The following is a 17326-nucleotide window of genomic DNA, read 5'->3' as shown; positions in this document are numbered from 1 at the left end:
GTCAGAATAGAGGAAGCTTTATCTCAGATACCACTTGTGAGTGGCAACTAGTTAAACCATGTTCAGATAGCACACTGATAGAGCCGTGTTTATACCCTTGCATTTTATACATCATTTCCTTGACTCCAACTTCAATATAACCTGCCATGTAGAGGGTGAAGGTGGTGGAATATTCCAAACCGTTTTTTGGTATATACAAGTCTGAATCTATAGTCATAAGTGAGATCCAGGAAACTGGATTTGTTTTGGTTTTGTCTTTAACATGTCACTGGTTATTTTCTGCTAACTCCCTTCATTGCAGGACAGGGGTTTTAATGGCACCCACTTCATGGAACTGCCTCACTGCTGAAGATTATAAGGGCAAATGCTCTATTATTTCATAACAGATGCAATAGCTTTGTAAGTGCAGAAATCTGGGTCACTCACAGTAAGTTACATCTAAGGCTTCTGGTGTACGTGTGAAGCTCTTCAAGGATACACCTGCATCAATTTCTACATCTTTAACCTTCATTTCTAAATCTGATCTGCTGAGATAAGGGATAGCTTTTTCCACAACTGCTTTCTCACTCCTTAGGAAGAGAAGGTGCCCTGCACACCCACAAGGACCTCACTGCTCTGGCTTCTAAAGCTCAAAGGCCTGAACAAAGGAATCACTTGAAGTACTGGCATGAAAAAGTGCAAGACTCATAAAAACCCCTTTGAAAGTCAAGTGATTTCTAATGCTCTGCTTCCCTCACAATGGAGAGTAGCTAATTATCTTGTCGGCCAATGGATGAAAAGAACATCATTGAGACTTCAGTGGCTTTTAGCTGACAATCTGGAAGGAGTTCAAAGATCTGAATGGTATTTTCCTGTTCCCATCCATTTATTAATGTGAACACGTTTTTTCAATGCGTTTTATCTGTAAAAGGTAGTTAACACCTGTCCTGGTTAGGTTTTTGTCAACTTGACACAAGCAAGTGTTATCTGGGGAAGAGGACCCTCAGTTGAGAAAATTCTTCCATCAGTTTGCCTGTAGGCAAGTCTGTAGGGTGTTTTCTTTAGTGATTGATGCCAAGGGCCTAGTCCTCTGGCGGTGATGCCACCATTTGGCAGGTGGTCTGGGGTGCTATAAGACAGCAATCTGAGCAAACCATGAAGAACAAACCAGTGACCACCACTCCTCTATGGCCTCTGCTTCAGTTCTTGCCTCCAGCTTCCTGGCCTGACTTCCTTCAGGGATAAGCAGTAATCAGGTATATATGCCAAATAAGCCCTTTCTTTCCCAAGTTGCTTTTGGTTTTGGTGTTAATCACAGTAAAAGAAAACAATCTAAGACAATATCTATAAAAATGGAAAACAGGATAATTGATCCAGAGCATTCATTGATTAATTTTGTAGTTAATTAAGAGGGATGGGCCTGTAAGATATATTGGTGCACTAGTGGCATAAACCTTGTAGGACTAATTAACCAATATTTGATTTGAGCTAAGACTTATTCCATGAGATGGAGCCCATACCCAGCATTGCTTGGGTGGCCAAGAACCTGAGATTACATGGGCCAGGGACTTAGGAGAAAACCAAATACTACTGTTCTGCTAAAGGAACGTAGCAACAAAATGACTCCTAATTATTAAGTTGGGAGTGTAGCCTCCAGCCCCTGATATCCATCCCAGCCCCCAGGCTCTGGAGCTGTATTTGTCTGGACTCCAAATCCCAGCATGCCAGGTTCTGACCCCTCCCTGTGTGTGTAGGGGTCAGGACCAGTCCCACAGGGTATTTAAGTGGCCTCCTAGAGGAGAAACACGTGGTTTTCGGGTCTGCATGGGCTCCCTGCTGTCCTGTTTCTCCACCATGCGCTAGGCCACCCCAGAGCATCATTCTTAATAAAACAATAAGCATTTTGATTTGGTTTGATTCGACCTAATTGGATTTCTTGCACCAGTGGAGCTGCTCTTTTCTTATTAATTTTTACTTATCACTAATGACATTCTGCTGTACTCATAGATCTGTGCCTTTATCAGCCACCCTTAGAGAAGCCTCTTCCTGCAGCAGATGGGAACAAATACAGAGATCCAGTCAGGCAATATGCAGAGAGTGAGAGACCTTGAAACATTCAGCCACAAGAGATGTTTCCATCAAATCCCTCTCCTCGGGGCTCAGGGAGCTGTGTGGGAGAGGAGCCAGAGTAAATGGAGGACGTCAAGGAATCAAGGTCTTCTAGATACAACCTTCGGATTCACAGAGACCATGGCCGCACGTACAGGGCCCGCAAAGGTCTGTACTGGATGTGCTCCTAGAGCTGGAATCACTAACCCAGATGCTACCCCATAACTGATAGCCACTTGCAAATGATTTGTGAACGGATGTGAGAGAGAAAACGAGGACGAACTGATCAGCATAAAAATAGACGGCAGGAGGATGAGGAGTGTGGGGAGAAATAGACGGAGGGAAAAATGAGTCTGTGGAGAAAATACAGTAGGAATAGCTGAAGGCGGGAAGAGAAGACACAGTGGGAAACTTCCAAACATTTAGAGCGCTATGGTGTAACTCTGAGTGTAAACTGTGATGCTGGCAGGCTCACTGAGCACAGCACATGATTTGGGATGGGGATGGTGGGGAGGCGCTGCAGGTGCAGGGACATCTTGGAAACTGCGATTCCTTTTGCTCACTTTTACCACGAATTAACTTCTCCAAAAACATCTGATGGGAATCAAACTGCCACAGAGCAGGATTTAAAATCTATAGGGTTATTTGCAGGATTTAAAATCTATAGGATTATTTTGTCTGTTAAGATTTAAAATACATGGAACTTTGCTTTCTTCATATCTACTTAAAACACTGATGAGAAGTTTGAAGCTAAGATATGGTGTGAGGACCTGACTTTGCAAACTCCATTTTAAAGAAGGGGCTTCATCTTAAGTCATATAATGAGCTGGGGGGGGGGGGTGATCAGATCTCAGCTCCAGAAATGTGCTGTGATAGCAGAAATTTAAACAGATACCCTAAAAATAGTCAATTAAGGAGGTAGGGAGGAGGACCATACAACTTAATGAGGTCCAGATGTTCTTGGGAGGCATCCTGCCATTGTTATACCTTGTTAGTAATTATGGCTTTTTGTTAGGTTTTTGCACCAAATACTGACCAATGATTTCACAAACTATCTTACCCTATGCCCTCCTTACCTAATCCCAAGATGACAGGACATGAACTTCCCTGATTATGGCGTTTCTGCTTTAAAAGTTCTACCCTCCCAGGGCTTCCTGCCACACTTTCTGCACCCAACAAGCTGGGGTACTGGAAAGGTTTTGATCTAAACTTGAGTTTGAATTAAAAACCCTCATGTAATATGCATCTGAAATCTGGCTCTGTGATTCATTTGGGAACCAGAAACTGGGCATAACAACAGTAGTGTATGTCTGTGATACCAGCACTAGGGATGCTAAGGTATGAGGAAGTCTGTGAGTTCAAAGCCAGCCTATGTTCCATAGCAAGCTCTTGACTCATAAAAGGTGGGAAAAGGTGTCAACAGATAAGTGTGTGAGGAGGTTTATGAGTTTTTATACTTTCAAGAGTTATACAGACATACAGGTTTGAGCTCCATTTTAGAAGCAGCCACCAGTGGAGGTTGGCCATATGGCTTCGTGGGAATAGATGAAACGGCAGAGGAAGGAAGTCTTCTGAGATGGAGCGGAACATCATAACTATGGGTAAGGACACAGACTGATGGAGATAGAAACCCCAGGGCATCAATGTGAATGAAAGTTAATTGGGAATAAAATCTAAACATGACCCCATTTCACAAAATAAGGAAAAGTAAGGGAAAGAAAGGAGGTAAAGATCTGAATACTGACTGCCAGTGGTGGGGAGTAAATACTGGGAGAAGGTACAAGGAGCTTCGTTAGTGCCTGCATCTTGAAGGCATGCTTTGAAGGGAAGTGATCACTTTGTAAAGTCCATGGGTTGTACTGTTAGGATATAACAGTGCCTCATCAGACAGCACGACAAGCTGTATGTCTCCTTCCTCCTCTTAACAATGGACACACTGTACAATTCCTGGACAGCATTTTCATGGACTCAACATAAAAGGTGTTTTGTGAAGAAGCTATGCACAATGGTGGCCTTGAATATAATGGTATGGTTGTTATAAAGATGTCGAATTCTCAGACTCCTGTGGCTCAGTGTCACTAAGTAGCTCAGTCATGGCTAATGGCATCTAGGAGAAGGAAGCCTGGTTATACATTCCCGCGGCTCTTTCCTCATTTCCTACAGATTGGAAGATGAGTTCTTAGGAAAAGCCGCCTTGGACACGGAGATAGAAGTCAAATGTTGAGGGTGGCAGAGACAGTCCATTCTTTTGTCTGGATCAGCAGATGAAAAAGAAATAAGATTCGAATTTGCTTGAAACGTGGACTTAGAGGAACCCTTTGTGACAGCCCCTGATATGACACCCTTGCTGGTTAGTCAATGGTTAGTCAGTAGGTTGAAAATTGACATTTTTAGTGTCTGATATTTCTTAATTGCTTTGTTGTGAGTTGCCATCACATATCCCAGGGAGGACCCCAGAAAACAGCATTGGACAGTTACGTGATAGTTGATCTGGACTGCCTTAGGATATTATGAAAGCACTGTCTGGTCAAGTCTATGAAACTATTTCTAGAGTCAATTAGGCCATAAATTAATCCTCTGATGGATTCTCAATCTGAATAGAATATTGGGAAATGGTAGAACTCGTGTGCGAGTGTGTGTATGTGTGTGTGCGTGCATCTGTGTGTGTGTGTGTGTGTGTTTGTGTGTAGGTATCGGTTGTAAGAAATAGGCCACTAAGGCTATGTCTTTGACAATCTATCTTGCATTAGCCTTTTTCTGTTACTACCCTATTCTCTTTCCTGTCCACCATGACATGAAGTCCCGCTCCCCATATACTCCTTATCACAATGGGTGGAGACCTCTGCAACTGTGAGCCAAATAAGTCCTTCCTCCCTTAAGTTGTTCCTGTCAGATATCTGGCCATGGCAATGGTAAAAACCAACACAAGGGGAAAGAATGTTTTCCCATAAGCAGCCTGCCTTGGACTCCCAATCCTGCCCCTAGTAACTGGAGAGTCAGTTTCCTTTCCGGTAAAGTGGAAAGATGTCTGGATGACCTTGGAGATCACTTCATCTGTAACAGTCTTAGAATTTCCTTAAGAAATGTGACTGGGACAGGAGGGAAAGATAAGGACCCTTTATTTAAAGACAAACTGGTACCTGATACTGTTAAACAAGAGTTCAGCATGTATATACTGCTGAGTTAGCCTTGATCTATGGTGCCTGGGAGGACTATGAGACTAAGTAGTCTTGTGTGGATATGAACTCTGCTCCACAGAGAAACCCAGCAAACGAAGGATGTAGAGAAGAGAGGAGAGAATCCCAATATGGTGAATCAGAGACAACGGTGGCCCCCGACAAGAGGGTCAAGGCTACACTTTGCAATGATGAACGCCTTTTAGGGTTCCCTATAAAGTATACTAGATGGGTAAGGAAGGCAGACCATTTGGGGTATTAACCCCTTTCCATGTTGCTGCCTCTCTGAGTAACTCAGCTAAACTGAAGATTCAATCCCAGCTTCCCTAGACTGTCCGTGATGACATGCAGCACAGACTGGCATTCTGGTTCCCACGTGACTCCTGCTGCTTGAGGCCACTCTCAAAAGGCTTAGATGTTTTGGTTGCACCCTGGTATGACTTGAGGGGTGCTCTTTTAAATATTAGAGCCGTGCGTTTGTGTCAATTGTTTAAGAACATCACGATAAATGGTATTTTCTCCACACGCTCTGCAACAGTGCCACAGGGCTTCTAGGCCGAGAGAAGGAACGGCCGTCCTGCAGCATCAGCAGAGTGGGACAGTGTCTCCAAGGAAGAGAGTTCACACCATCCTGATTAAATTTACACATTTCTATTTCCTGGACTTCATTTTCTCTTTTGTACAAAGTGTAACTCTGCCATAGAAAAGGTACAAGGATACTAAATGTTTTTCTTTCACAAGTTCTGGTCCAAACTGTACATAAATATTTCTCTCTTCATCATTTTTTTCTTAAAAATGCAGGTTATGGGTCTCAGACCTCCCAGTAACAATCCCTTTAGTTATCACAGTATCAATAAACAATAAATATGAACTACAAAAACGTATAACTTTGTAATAGAAAAATTAACAATCTATAGTTCATCAAGGCACATTGGACTAATGGAGCCTAAAAGGAGTGTTAGACAAGGGCAAATAGATATGCTTTGGATTGTGAATGAATGAAAGAAAAATAATAGAGATTTCTTTCTAAATCTTTCAAAGGACTCTGAATTTCTAAGTTTCTGTTTATTTGAAAGGAGCACATTTGTGAGTTTTTCCTGAGACTGTGGCTTGACCGGTATACAGGTGACAAACACAGTTTCCTGAGACTTGGGCCATCTTACCTGAGGGTTTTTAAACACAGCATATTTTTCCTCTTTCTGCAAGAACAGTACTTTGTTTTCTGTGTCTCTTGTCCAGTCTGATAAGATTTCAACAACGTTTTCATGGTCTTCAAAAATTCTCTCTGATGAAATAAAAGATAATTCAGATGAGAGTCTGTTACTGATTTAAGGGCAATCATTCACAAGGTGTCTGAAGATGGGCAGCTCTTACACATGTGGGTCTGAATTTATTCAGCCAAGGGCACGTGCTCTGAAAAACAGTGGGTGTCTGAACTTGGGTGAATTACCCACAAAAGATCATGGAGGACCCCTCCTCTGCTCTTTCTCCCCTTTCTTGCATGGCACACCTCCAGGCCCCTTGTGTGTCTTGTCCCTAATAAACTATTTCCTTTTCTGAACTAGCCATCGTCTCTGCAATACCCTGTAAAGAGGTAGGCTAGCTGGAGATTCGGGGCCTGCCCTGAGAACTAACACCCCTGCCTGCAACAATAGTGCAACGTGCCTGCTATATAAGACGTCAGTGTCAGGTTTTGGATTTACTTACAGAAAAACATAAATGACAAAAATTAAAATACAGTAGTTATCATGCTTTTTAGTGCTAGCATTTTGTTTTTCATTTTAAATTGTTCTTGCCAGAGGTAAATCCAGTCATCCTCGGAATGACTAAAGAGCAATGAGTGCTTAAACATTGCGAGTGAAGCTGTGAAATTGTAACTTGTTGCTCTAAAATGCTAAAGATAATAGATGAATACCTGAACCAAGCCTGAGAGTGACAGGAGTTTTCCCTTCCCTTGTTTCCCAACTCACAAAATTGAAGGACACTTCAAGGCTTAGCTCTCCCTTGTGTTAGTTTTGAGATAGACTCCACTTTGCAGCCCGTACTGGCCTGAGACTCTTCATCCTCCTGCCTCAGTCTCTCCAATGATGGGATTACAAGCATGTGCCACCATGCCTGGTTAAGGAACTGTTTTTAATATGGACCATTTTCTATAGAAAAAAAATTTCCCTAAAGCCTCAAAAGCAGGTAATTCTGGATTTCATACATCCCTCTTGGGAGGCAGTGTTGCCCTGAAGATGAATGGAAGGAACAGAAAATTTATTAAATTGCTGAAAGAAAAAAGGATAAATAAATAAAGTAAGTAAGTAAGAAAGGAAAGAAGGAAGAAGCTATCAAATTATTTCATTGCCCTTTGACCCCCTGAGATGGAGTCTCTTCCATTAGCAAAGTGTTAGTAATGAGTCAAATTTGTAGGGAAGAAGGGGAAGTGAACATAGACGTAAAGATCACTTATGCCTCAAGGAAGCAATCTTTAAAGGGGTATTAGCTGACAGATACCCAGGGCCTCCTGCAAACTGTTGAACTTCCTAAATATGTAGCTAGATGAACCATATTGCTTTTCTTCCCCCTTTGGAGTTACTAGCAAGGTGACAGTAATAAAGTTTATATCCCCCAAAGCCTGGCCACCCTCTACCAACCTAGTGTCTGCCACAAAGAAATAATGAAGCAAGCACTCATCTCAGATGAGGGTAGTGGCATGTTGTTCCTTGAGATCTTGAAACAAATGTATAAAACAGACAAAGTCCATAATAAAACAAAAGCCACACTTTGGAAGTACAGCCAGATGTGGGGAAGAGACTTACCAATTTGCAATTCAGGATATATTTCATAAAGACACCAGTCCACATTGCAGTCACAATGGGTTTTTTCAAAAAGATTGTCCAGAACATCCCGCGCCAACTGCCGCTCATCTACCATCAGTGACTTGGTACTGTTATCGTCCATGTGCACCTTCACCACAAGCTGGAGATGAAGCCACAGAACAGGCAGTCAGTTTCGGCACCTGGGGAAGCCTGCTAAGCTGAAGGTCTCACATCGCTATCACTTCTGTAACTGTGTATTAGGAATGAGCCGTGTGAATATCTTGCTAGGCTGTTGTTACTGTAGCTCACAGGGTTCAGAGTTGGTAAGATGGTAGATGACTTTTCTCAACTAGCAGTAGTAGCGTGATTGTTATAGATGATAACCAACCACTTCTGATTGGATTTAAAACCTGTTCTATAGGACAGAACTCATGCCTGGTACTTTAAACTGGATCAAGAACCCAAGGCTGGGGGGATCATGGGCCCCATAGGAGAACCTAATGCTATTATTAGACTGAACGGATGTAGCATCAAACTACCTTCTAAATACTTAATATTTTTATTCGTAGATTAATGTACCTCTTGACTTTCATGAGGGTGTCATGACTCAATTGGTCAAAGTACATAGAATACGTGACTGTGGAGTGCTTAGCACTAACTGGGACATCTATACTTCACCCCTCCCTGTTAGGCTCAGAGAAAGAGTGTAAGAGCCTAATGTTGGGGAGGTTGCTGTGGAACAGTGCCTTCTGGACAGAACAGGATTGCGGCTCATAAGCTCACAGCAGCTGCACTTACTAGGACAAAGTTTGCTCAGGACAAAATTGCAGCCCGGGAGGGGCAGTCACGAAGCCCCACCCTTACCTAAGAGCTATTGTCGCTTGATGGTCTTGGGAAAGGAAGAGTCAGTGTTCTTCAGGGATGTTATCCTTGGTAGGTTGCCCATTCTCCAATGGATGGGCCTATCATACACACACACACACACACACACACACACACACACACACTGGCGGCACTGACTAGTTTCAGTGAGCTGAGAAAATGGGATATGAAGTTGGGATAGGAAGTGGTAGGGGTAGTTAGAAGAGTTGGAGAGGGGACTGTGGGGGTGGATGTGGTCAAAGTACATTTTTACATGTCTGAAACTCTCAGAGGGCAAGTAACAAATATTTAAAAAGTGGAATGCATCCCCAACCTCACTGTGAATTCCTTTTTAGATTAGAAACACAGAGGTAGAAAAATAAATTCAAAGCCACAACACAGACAACAAGCAAGGCCCTTGGCCCAGTTTCAAGTCCCTGTATCCTGGTGGGGGAGACAGAAAACAGCACCGAAGAAGCGCTGGCGTCCTGCTTTCCCAACATCCTTCCGTTTCTTGTTCCTATTTTGCTTTCAGGGCTAGCAACATTTCGTGGTTAAAAGGTCTCCCTGTATCTTGTAACTGAAGTTCCTTTGGTAAAGGACTTTTTAGGTGAAAAGCCTGTGCACGGCAGCCTCAGTAAGCTAGGTTTTGCCATTGTTCCCAGGATGCCAACTGAAGGGACAAATCAAAGTGATCAGCAGAAAGAGGAGATTTATTCACTAAGACTACCCTGGGAAGAAGAAGAAATAAAGGGGTGCAGCGGCTCTTGAATCACTGTTTAGGGCATTGGCAAAAGGTTTAAGGTTTAAAAAGGGGGCAAGAGCCGGGCGGTGGTGGCGCACACCTTTAATCCCAGCACTCGGGAGGCAGAGGCAGGCGGATCTCTGTGAGTTCGAGGCCAGCCTGGTCTACAAGAACTAGTGCCAGAACAGGGTCCAAAGCTACAGAGAAACCCTGTCTCGAAAAAATAAAATAAATAAAAATAAAAAAAAATAAAAATAAAAAGGGGGCAAGAGATTTGCATAATTAGACAGCCCTGGTTAAGGCGTGGCCTTGCCCACCTGGACTTGTCATTGTTTGACTCCAGTCTGACTCATAAAGTGTCATAACTGCATGAATTCTCTTCCTGAGGAAAGGTCTTCCTCTAATTGTGTCCATTTGAGACAGCCTAGAATGACCTGAATAAAAGAGTATTGATTAAATAATTGTCTTTATCAGCTTGGTCTGTGGACATGTCTGTAAGGGTTGTCTTCACTGATGCAGGTTGGCCCAGCTCACTGTGGCCGGGGGAGTCATTCCTCGGTGAGGTGATCCTGAGATGGATAAAAATGCCAGCTAATCATGAATGAGCCTGCGAGTCAGCTCGTGAGCAGGCTACAAGCACCATTCCTTGAATCCCAACCTGACTTTTCCTCGATGATGTTCCCTGATCTGGAAGAGCAAGTCAAACCCACCCTTCCCTTCCCAAGCTTGTTTTTGGGCAGAGATTTTTAGCCACATCAACTTAATGAAACTAGAACTGGCTGATGGTGCCAGAGTTCCAGCCTTTCTTCTGCTCTCTGTATGATGATACCAGTGAAATTTGAATTCTTTGAGGTCCATTATTTCAGTATTCTGATGGCACAGGGAGGAGACACATGTTTCTTTAGGTACCTCTTTGCCTGTCATGATGATTACATCCCCTTTAACTTGGGTAGAGTCGGGTCTTTTTTGCATTTCTCTGTGGAAGACATACCTGTTGCTCTTTGCTGAGAATTAGTGTTGTAGAACAGTTACCTGTTCTAGGAAACACAACTGATGTTAGTGCTTTGAGAGCTCCATTTCTGACAGAGAAAAATACTGACATTTGACCATGCTTCGTTCCTGCTTAGAGATGCTTTAGAAAGGGAAACATATGTTGCCTTTTCCTTTCCTTTTCATAGTGAGGAAGATATTGCTAAACAACATAGTTTCATAATGTTGGAAAGGACTTTTTTTTGGCAGAAATGATAAACTAGCTTTAATCCATATGTATTTAAGAATATCCATAATTGTAAAGTTTAGAAAATATGACTGAACAGGAAGAAATCATTTTTGTGGTTCTTCACACCACATTGCAAGCAGCAGAGGGATTCTGCACCAACATGGAGCAGTGCCACAGCATGGCAACGCCACGGAATTCATCACATGATCGTCTCTGGAGCCAAATGATTCGGTAATGAAATCTCATTCTCACTCACAGATTGTTAAATGGAAAATATTTTAGTCCTAAATCATGCAAATTACTTTTTTGAGTTTCTGTAATAAGATCTGCAAATGGAATTGCTCTGTCACAGAGCTTTAGAATAAAGTAACAAATAAGTCAAAAAGCTTCAAAAGCTTGGTGGCATAAGCTACGTACATCATTTGTAATTCAAAATAACGTCAACATTCCACCAAATCCTTAAGAGCAAATACTTCAGATGGGGGACCCATATTTTTGTTTTTGTTTTGTTTTTTATGAGACAGGGTCTCTGGGGGTGGCTCAGGCTGCCCTTGACCTTTGGATCTCCACCTCAGCCTCCAGCACTAACTCACTTTAGTTCTTTAAAACGCGCACGTGTGCGTGCGTCCGTGCGTGCGTGCGTGCGTGCGTGCGTGCGTGTGTGTGTGTGTGTGTGTGTGTGTGATCATTTCTATTATTTTGTTAGTGTGCTGTTTTCCATACAGGGTGTTGTCTGAAAGAACATGTATTGCCAGAGAGGGTCGGGGTCTTCTTTCCTCCCCCTTGAGAGATGCTTTCCTCTTCATCTTCCTTGGGTCTGGGCAGACTGTGCCTTGTGTTTGCTGACACAATCCGTAGAAACTGAAAGGGGCAGAGCTATGTTGTTTCGGAATGATGGCCGGGAAGAGCTGACAGGGCTCCTGTTCTCCACAGACCATCTGGAGCAAGCGGACTGCCTCTGCTCATGTCCCATCTTCTGTAAGAGAACTTCTCCTTTCATTTCTATTTTAAAAAGACACGGTGTGGCTTTCATTTATAAATAATCCAGTGGTTTGAAAGTGTGAAATTATGATTTTTTTAAACTTACTCATTCTCCCTCCATCCCTTCATCCCTCTCTCAAGGTGAAGAGGATCAATCCCAGGGCCTTGCACTTGTTCTACCACCGAGCTATATCCCAAGTCCCTGGGGTTTTGAGATCGGGTCTCATGGTGTGCCCAGGCTGATCTTGAACTTGTGATCCTCCTGCTGCAGCCTTTGCTCTTATTCTCTTTCATCTGTACTCACAGGCAAAGCCAACAACTCCATACAGTGTCTCTGCGCCTGCTGTTTATTTGTAGCTCAAGCCAACACAGGCTGGGCTCTGCCAGAGGGATCTAGAACAAGTCACCCACTGCCATTCTCTGCAACTGTAATTGATTTCCTTAAGAGCTGGCTTGGTGGGTCTGTCATGGGAGAAAGGCCACTTGTGTAATTTTGGCAGAACTTATTTATGAGGAGCCAGCACACAGCCTCTGAGTGTGGGAGGGACAAATGTGGGGTACTGAGGGAGGAAGAGGACACACATTTAGTAGGCCAGATCAGCCATGGCAGTCAGTAAGTGACAGTGTCACAGCCTGGTCACCTGTGCAGCCACACATCCCTACAGTTCATCTCCCATGCCTCGGCCAGTATGGTCTCATTTAGAGCTCCCGAGAGGCTTCCTACCGCCAAAGTATATCCCAAACTTCCCCTGCTACCTCCCCCACTTCAGCATCAGTTCCTTCCTTTGCTCTTACTAAGCTGCTCACCGAGCTGTGCTCAACAGTCTTTTATTGTGTTCCATCTCATCAAGCTGATTTTTGCTTGAGGATAAGATGCTCATTGGCTCATCAAAGCTCATCCCTGCTTGGGGATCCCCTTTACCACTGCCCCATGTACTTAGCTGTTTCCCGCTGCGAACTTTGCTCAAGATCTACCTTCTCAGAGGGGCTTCCTTATCCCCAGGACATTTGATGAGAGACTTAGGCACTGTCTGCCACTTCCTCTGGTTTCCAAGTCATGCTTCTGGGTTTTTAAAGTATAATAAATAATAATAATAATATTGATGAGGATGATAGATAATTATCATGTACTACCCATTAATTTGATGATAGATAAACATCATCATCATTGTTATTAGATAAAGTCTTGCTGTACAGTCCTAGCTGGGTCTGAATTTACTGTTGCAGTCCAGGGTAGCCTTGAATTTGCAGTCCTCCTGCCTCTGGATCCTGAGTGCTGGGATCAGAAGCACGAGACATGAGGTTGAGCCTCGTTTAATTTTCTACACTGCACTTGCTAAAATTTGCTGGACACAAGTAACAATCTCACTGGGCCTTTATCATTGTACACAGCTGGTACCTCCTCCAGTGCATGGGGTGCGTGGTTAAGAAGACAGTCTCCAGACCATGGAGGTCCAGAGGGGATACAGGCAATGAATTAGTGGATACTACACTGAGTGGTGATAAAAACACCGAGGAGACAAGTAGAGAAGATAAGAGAATTTTAGGGAATAGTGTGCACAGTGATGAGGACGAGCTTACTCAGGTGACTGAATACGTAAGGGGACAGAAAATAGTTCAGTAAGAATCTGGTAAGAGTGGGAGGGACGGGTAGGTACAAAGGTGCCCCAGCAAGCGCTTGAGAAGTGCTCGAAGAGCAATTACAAGGACAGGTAGTTACAGTGTGGCAAATGCGTGTGGGAGGGACCAGGCTAGGGAGATAATGGAGCCAGAAAGGACCACTGTGAGGGGTTTGGCTTCACCATACAAGGTGGGCAGACACTGCAGGCTCTTGGACTATGGAGACAAGAACATGGGAGGCAAACTGGGAGTTGAGAGGAAAGGTCCATCTCAGAAACTGCATAGCAATTCATCCCTCGTCACTTGTATGGGTGTGGTATATATGTTGTTATTGTTGGGAAATGTCCCTGACGGGCTCATGTGTTTGAACATTCATCTCTCCCTGCTTCCTGACAGCAGACACAATGTGACCACTGACCCTGCACTCCTGATACTACAGCCCTCAACTGTCTTGCTTTCATGCTTCTCTGCTATGATGGACTGCACCCTCAAACTGAAAGCTAAAACCAACTCTTCCTTCCTAAGATTGCTATTGCTGGATAGTCATTGCAGCAGCAAGAAAAGCGTTTAGTCGGTCATCTTCAGTGTTTGTTACAGTGAGGAAAAGCTGATACATGCATAGATCTGTCAATTCTAGAGTTTTGGAAGTTGCTTACAATGTATTTTCTGTTAACTTAGATAATATTATATCCTTCTGTGGTCTTTGATGGAGTTGAAGAATAGATAGTTATAGTTTTCCTTAGTTATTATGATAAAAGATAAAGTAGATATAAATATTGCAACTTTAATTCTTGCTTGATACCTGTTTTGCTATATGTAATTTTTACTATGTTAAAGTTAAAACCTTCTTTTTTTATTTAAACACAAAAGGGGAAATGATGTGGGAAATCCATATGTGAGACTAGATTAACAACAAAACCAGTATTTGACTCCTGGGGAGATAACCAGGCAGGCATTAGGTCTAGAGACTACTCAATGGACATAAAATCCACAAAAGAAATTATGGAAAAGTGAGGCTAAGGGATGCTGAGGTGGTATGGGAGGCCCTTCTGTCTATGTGTTGTTTTTATTGGTTAATGAATAAAGAAATTGCCTTGGTCTGTTGATAGGGCAGAACTTAAGGTAGGTGGGAAAAACTAAATGGCATGCTGGGAGAAAGGAGGCAGAGTCAGAGAGATGCCATGGATCAGCCACTGGAGATAGATGTGCTAAAACTTTGCTGGTAGGCCACAACCTCGTGGTGATACACAGATTACTAAAAATGGGTTAAACTAAGATGTAAGAGTTAACCAATAAGAAGTTAGAGCTAATGGGCCAAACAATGATTTAATTAATACAGTTTCTGTGTGATTACTTTGGGTCTAAGCTAGCTGGGTGGCCAGGACAAACAAGCAGAGGACTCCCTGAAACACTGAGGTCTGACCCAGTTAAAACATGCCCAGAGGGTGTGCTACCTGCTCTAAGCAGACAGCTACAGAAAGCCCCAGAGAGCATTTCTCAGGGAAGGGAATCCAGGGTGGACAGATTTTTAAGTCTCACAATGAAGCTGAGAAGGCCCTCGTCTAGGTAGTAGCAAAACCAAAGACTTTTTCCTTTCTTGTTAAAGGGATTTGTACTCCCACTATCCTGGCTCATGGGAAAATAAATGTGTAAACCAACAGAAAGTCATGCATGTGCTAAGGATATACCTTGCCTGTCAGGCATTCTTGCTCTGACTTACCATGGGGAGTTCTTTGCCATAACACTAGCCAGTAGAAAGTCTTTGCATGAAACAGACGGATGCAGTTCCCTATCTAGATATCACAAATTAGCTAAATGATGCTGTACAGAGAAACTTGTTTCATTTCACTTTGTCCAGAGAATTCTTTGATGTTGATAACTATTTGGAAAGTACCACTTTAGTTTTCTTTCGATGATACCGTTAAAGCCAGGGTCTTGAATGTGTGCAGCAGGTGACTTATGCTAAGCTCCCCAGAGGCACGGGAAATTTTATTTAGCTGTTTATCAGTAACTATAATGTGATAGCATTAACTTCACTTCACCTTATGCAGAATGATGGATGACTTACCTTCTTAACCTTGGCTTCCTTCAGTTTTTCCAGCGCTAATTTAATTTTATCAGCCTTTGCTTGGGCTTCTGCTTCTTCCTGTAAAGGGGCAAGACAGTCAGAACAGTCTAATAAATAATACCAGTGGGCAATTGCTTGTTAGTGTTAGTGTCTAGTTGATTTACAGTAACAAAATCATCAAATTTTACATCTTTCATTTTCAGAATATAAAAAAAGCCATGACTAAAATATTCAATTCAAGGGTACAGAAACTGTTGTTTATCACCATAGTAATTTTATCCTAAAAGATGAAATTATTACCTCATCAACTGTATAATGCACCTAGAGCATGGTATTCTGTGCTCAGCTCACAGAATAGGGGACCATGTTAGCTTGAATGACCAATATCCCTGTAAACTCATGTACTTGAACTCTGAGTCCTAGCTGGTGGTGCTGTTTGGAAAGGAATTGAACTATTAGGATGTGGACCCTGGCTGGAGGAAGTGCATCAGCGGAAGTGGCCTCGCCCCACCCCTAGCTTGATTTGCTTCTATCATGTGCGTGGAAAGGTGAGCACTGAGCTTCCTGCTCTGGCAGCTCTGCTGCATCTCCGCAGACAGGATGGACAATCCCTACAAGCTAACATAAACTTGTCCTCTCGTAAGCTGCTTTGGTTGTAGTATCATTATCAGCAACGGAAAAGGAACCAATACAGGGACTAACCTACAGAATCTATTAACACATCCATACTAAGGGAGTTGAGCACATCATAAAATCATATGCATCCTCTTGGATCACGATAACTATTTAGAGGGGGATTCATAGTTTTTATTAGAAACTTAAAAAGGTCCTTAACATCCTACTTTTTAATACTAAAGCTGAAACGTAACCTTACAAATCACAAAACCTCCAAAGCAAAGCAAAACAAACAAAACAGCCCACTGATGAACACACATGAACAACGGAAAAGACTGGGAGGTATTCTTATGAGCTCAAATTCCCGAGAATCGGACTATTAAGGCTCTCTTGTCTGTCTGTCTGTCTGTCTGTCTGTCTGTCTGTCTGCCTGCCTGCCTGCCTGCCTGCCTGCCTGCCTGCCTGCCTGCCTGTCTGTCTGTCTGTCTGTCTGTCTATCTGTCTATCTGTCTACAATGATTAGGAAGTGAATGCCCTGGCTACATCCCTACTGTTTGAAAGTAGAATTTTCTCTTCTCATACCACTGATTGTTGAAATACTTTCGACTGTCAAGGTGCTTTAAGACCACGTGAAAGTAAGGAACTCTGTAAGCCTCCACCTGCGCATTCAACTTTTAACTTTCAAGGAATTCACGATCCCCCTGAAACCTCGAAGAACCTTATGCTAGGAGCCTCTGCTTTATCTTAGCCACCAGTTTAAACATGATTTTCCTAGAGTAAACACGGTGAGGCAATGCGTGTGACAGAGATTCAATTCATATTTAAAACTGTCGGAATTCTGAGGGTCCCTAGGGTCCCAGGAATCACAGCGACCACCATCAGCCGGCCCACCCAGTGTGGAAGCTGCAGCTCACTGAGCTGGAAAATATTCTTTTTTTTTCTTTCTTTTTTTTTTTTATTAAGAAAGAAAAAAAAATTTTCCGCCTCCTCCCAGCCTCCCACTCCTCCCACTCTCCCCCCCAACCTCCCCCACCCCTCCTAACCTCCCCCCCTTCTCTCCCCCTCCCTCTCGAGTCTGAAGAGCAGTCAGGGTTCCCTGCCCTGTGGAAAGTCCGAAGTCCTCCCCCCTCCATCCTGGTCTAGGAAGGT

General features: G+C 43.2%; 1 protein-coding gene across 1 annotated transcript in view; it reads right to left on the bottom strand.

The window, feature by feature from the left end:
• Apbb1ip (amyloid beta precursor protein binding family B member 1 interacting protein) overlaps positions 1–17326 on the bottom strand; it is a 99437-nt gene that overhangs the window by 29715 nt on the left and 52396 nt on the right. The window contains exons 5-7 of the mRNA XM_005354746.3: positions 15563–15640; positions 8069–8228; positions 6428–6549 (exon numbers count right to left, since the gene is read on the bottom strand). Of these exons, the coding sequence (XP_005354803.1) occupies positions 6428–6549; positions 8069–8228; positions 15563–15640 (360 nt within the window). The remainder of the gene's footprint in view (positions 1–6427; positions 6550–8068; positions 8229–15562; positions 15641–17326) is intronic.

Source organism: Microtus ochrogaster, chromosome 16, assembly GCF_000317375.1.
Source record: "Microtus ochrogaster isolate Prairie Vole_2 chromosome 16, MicOch1.0, whole genome shotgun sequence".
NCBI classification, from domain to species: Eukaryota; Metazoa; Chordata; class Mammalia; order Rodentia; family Cricetidae; genus Microtus; species Microtus ochrogaster.
Note: the sequence above shows the minus strand (reverse complement) of the source record. Positions and strands in the feature narration are given on the sequence as shown.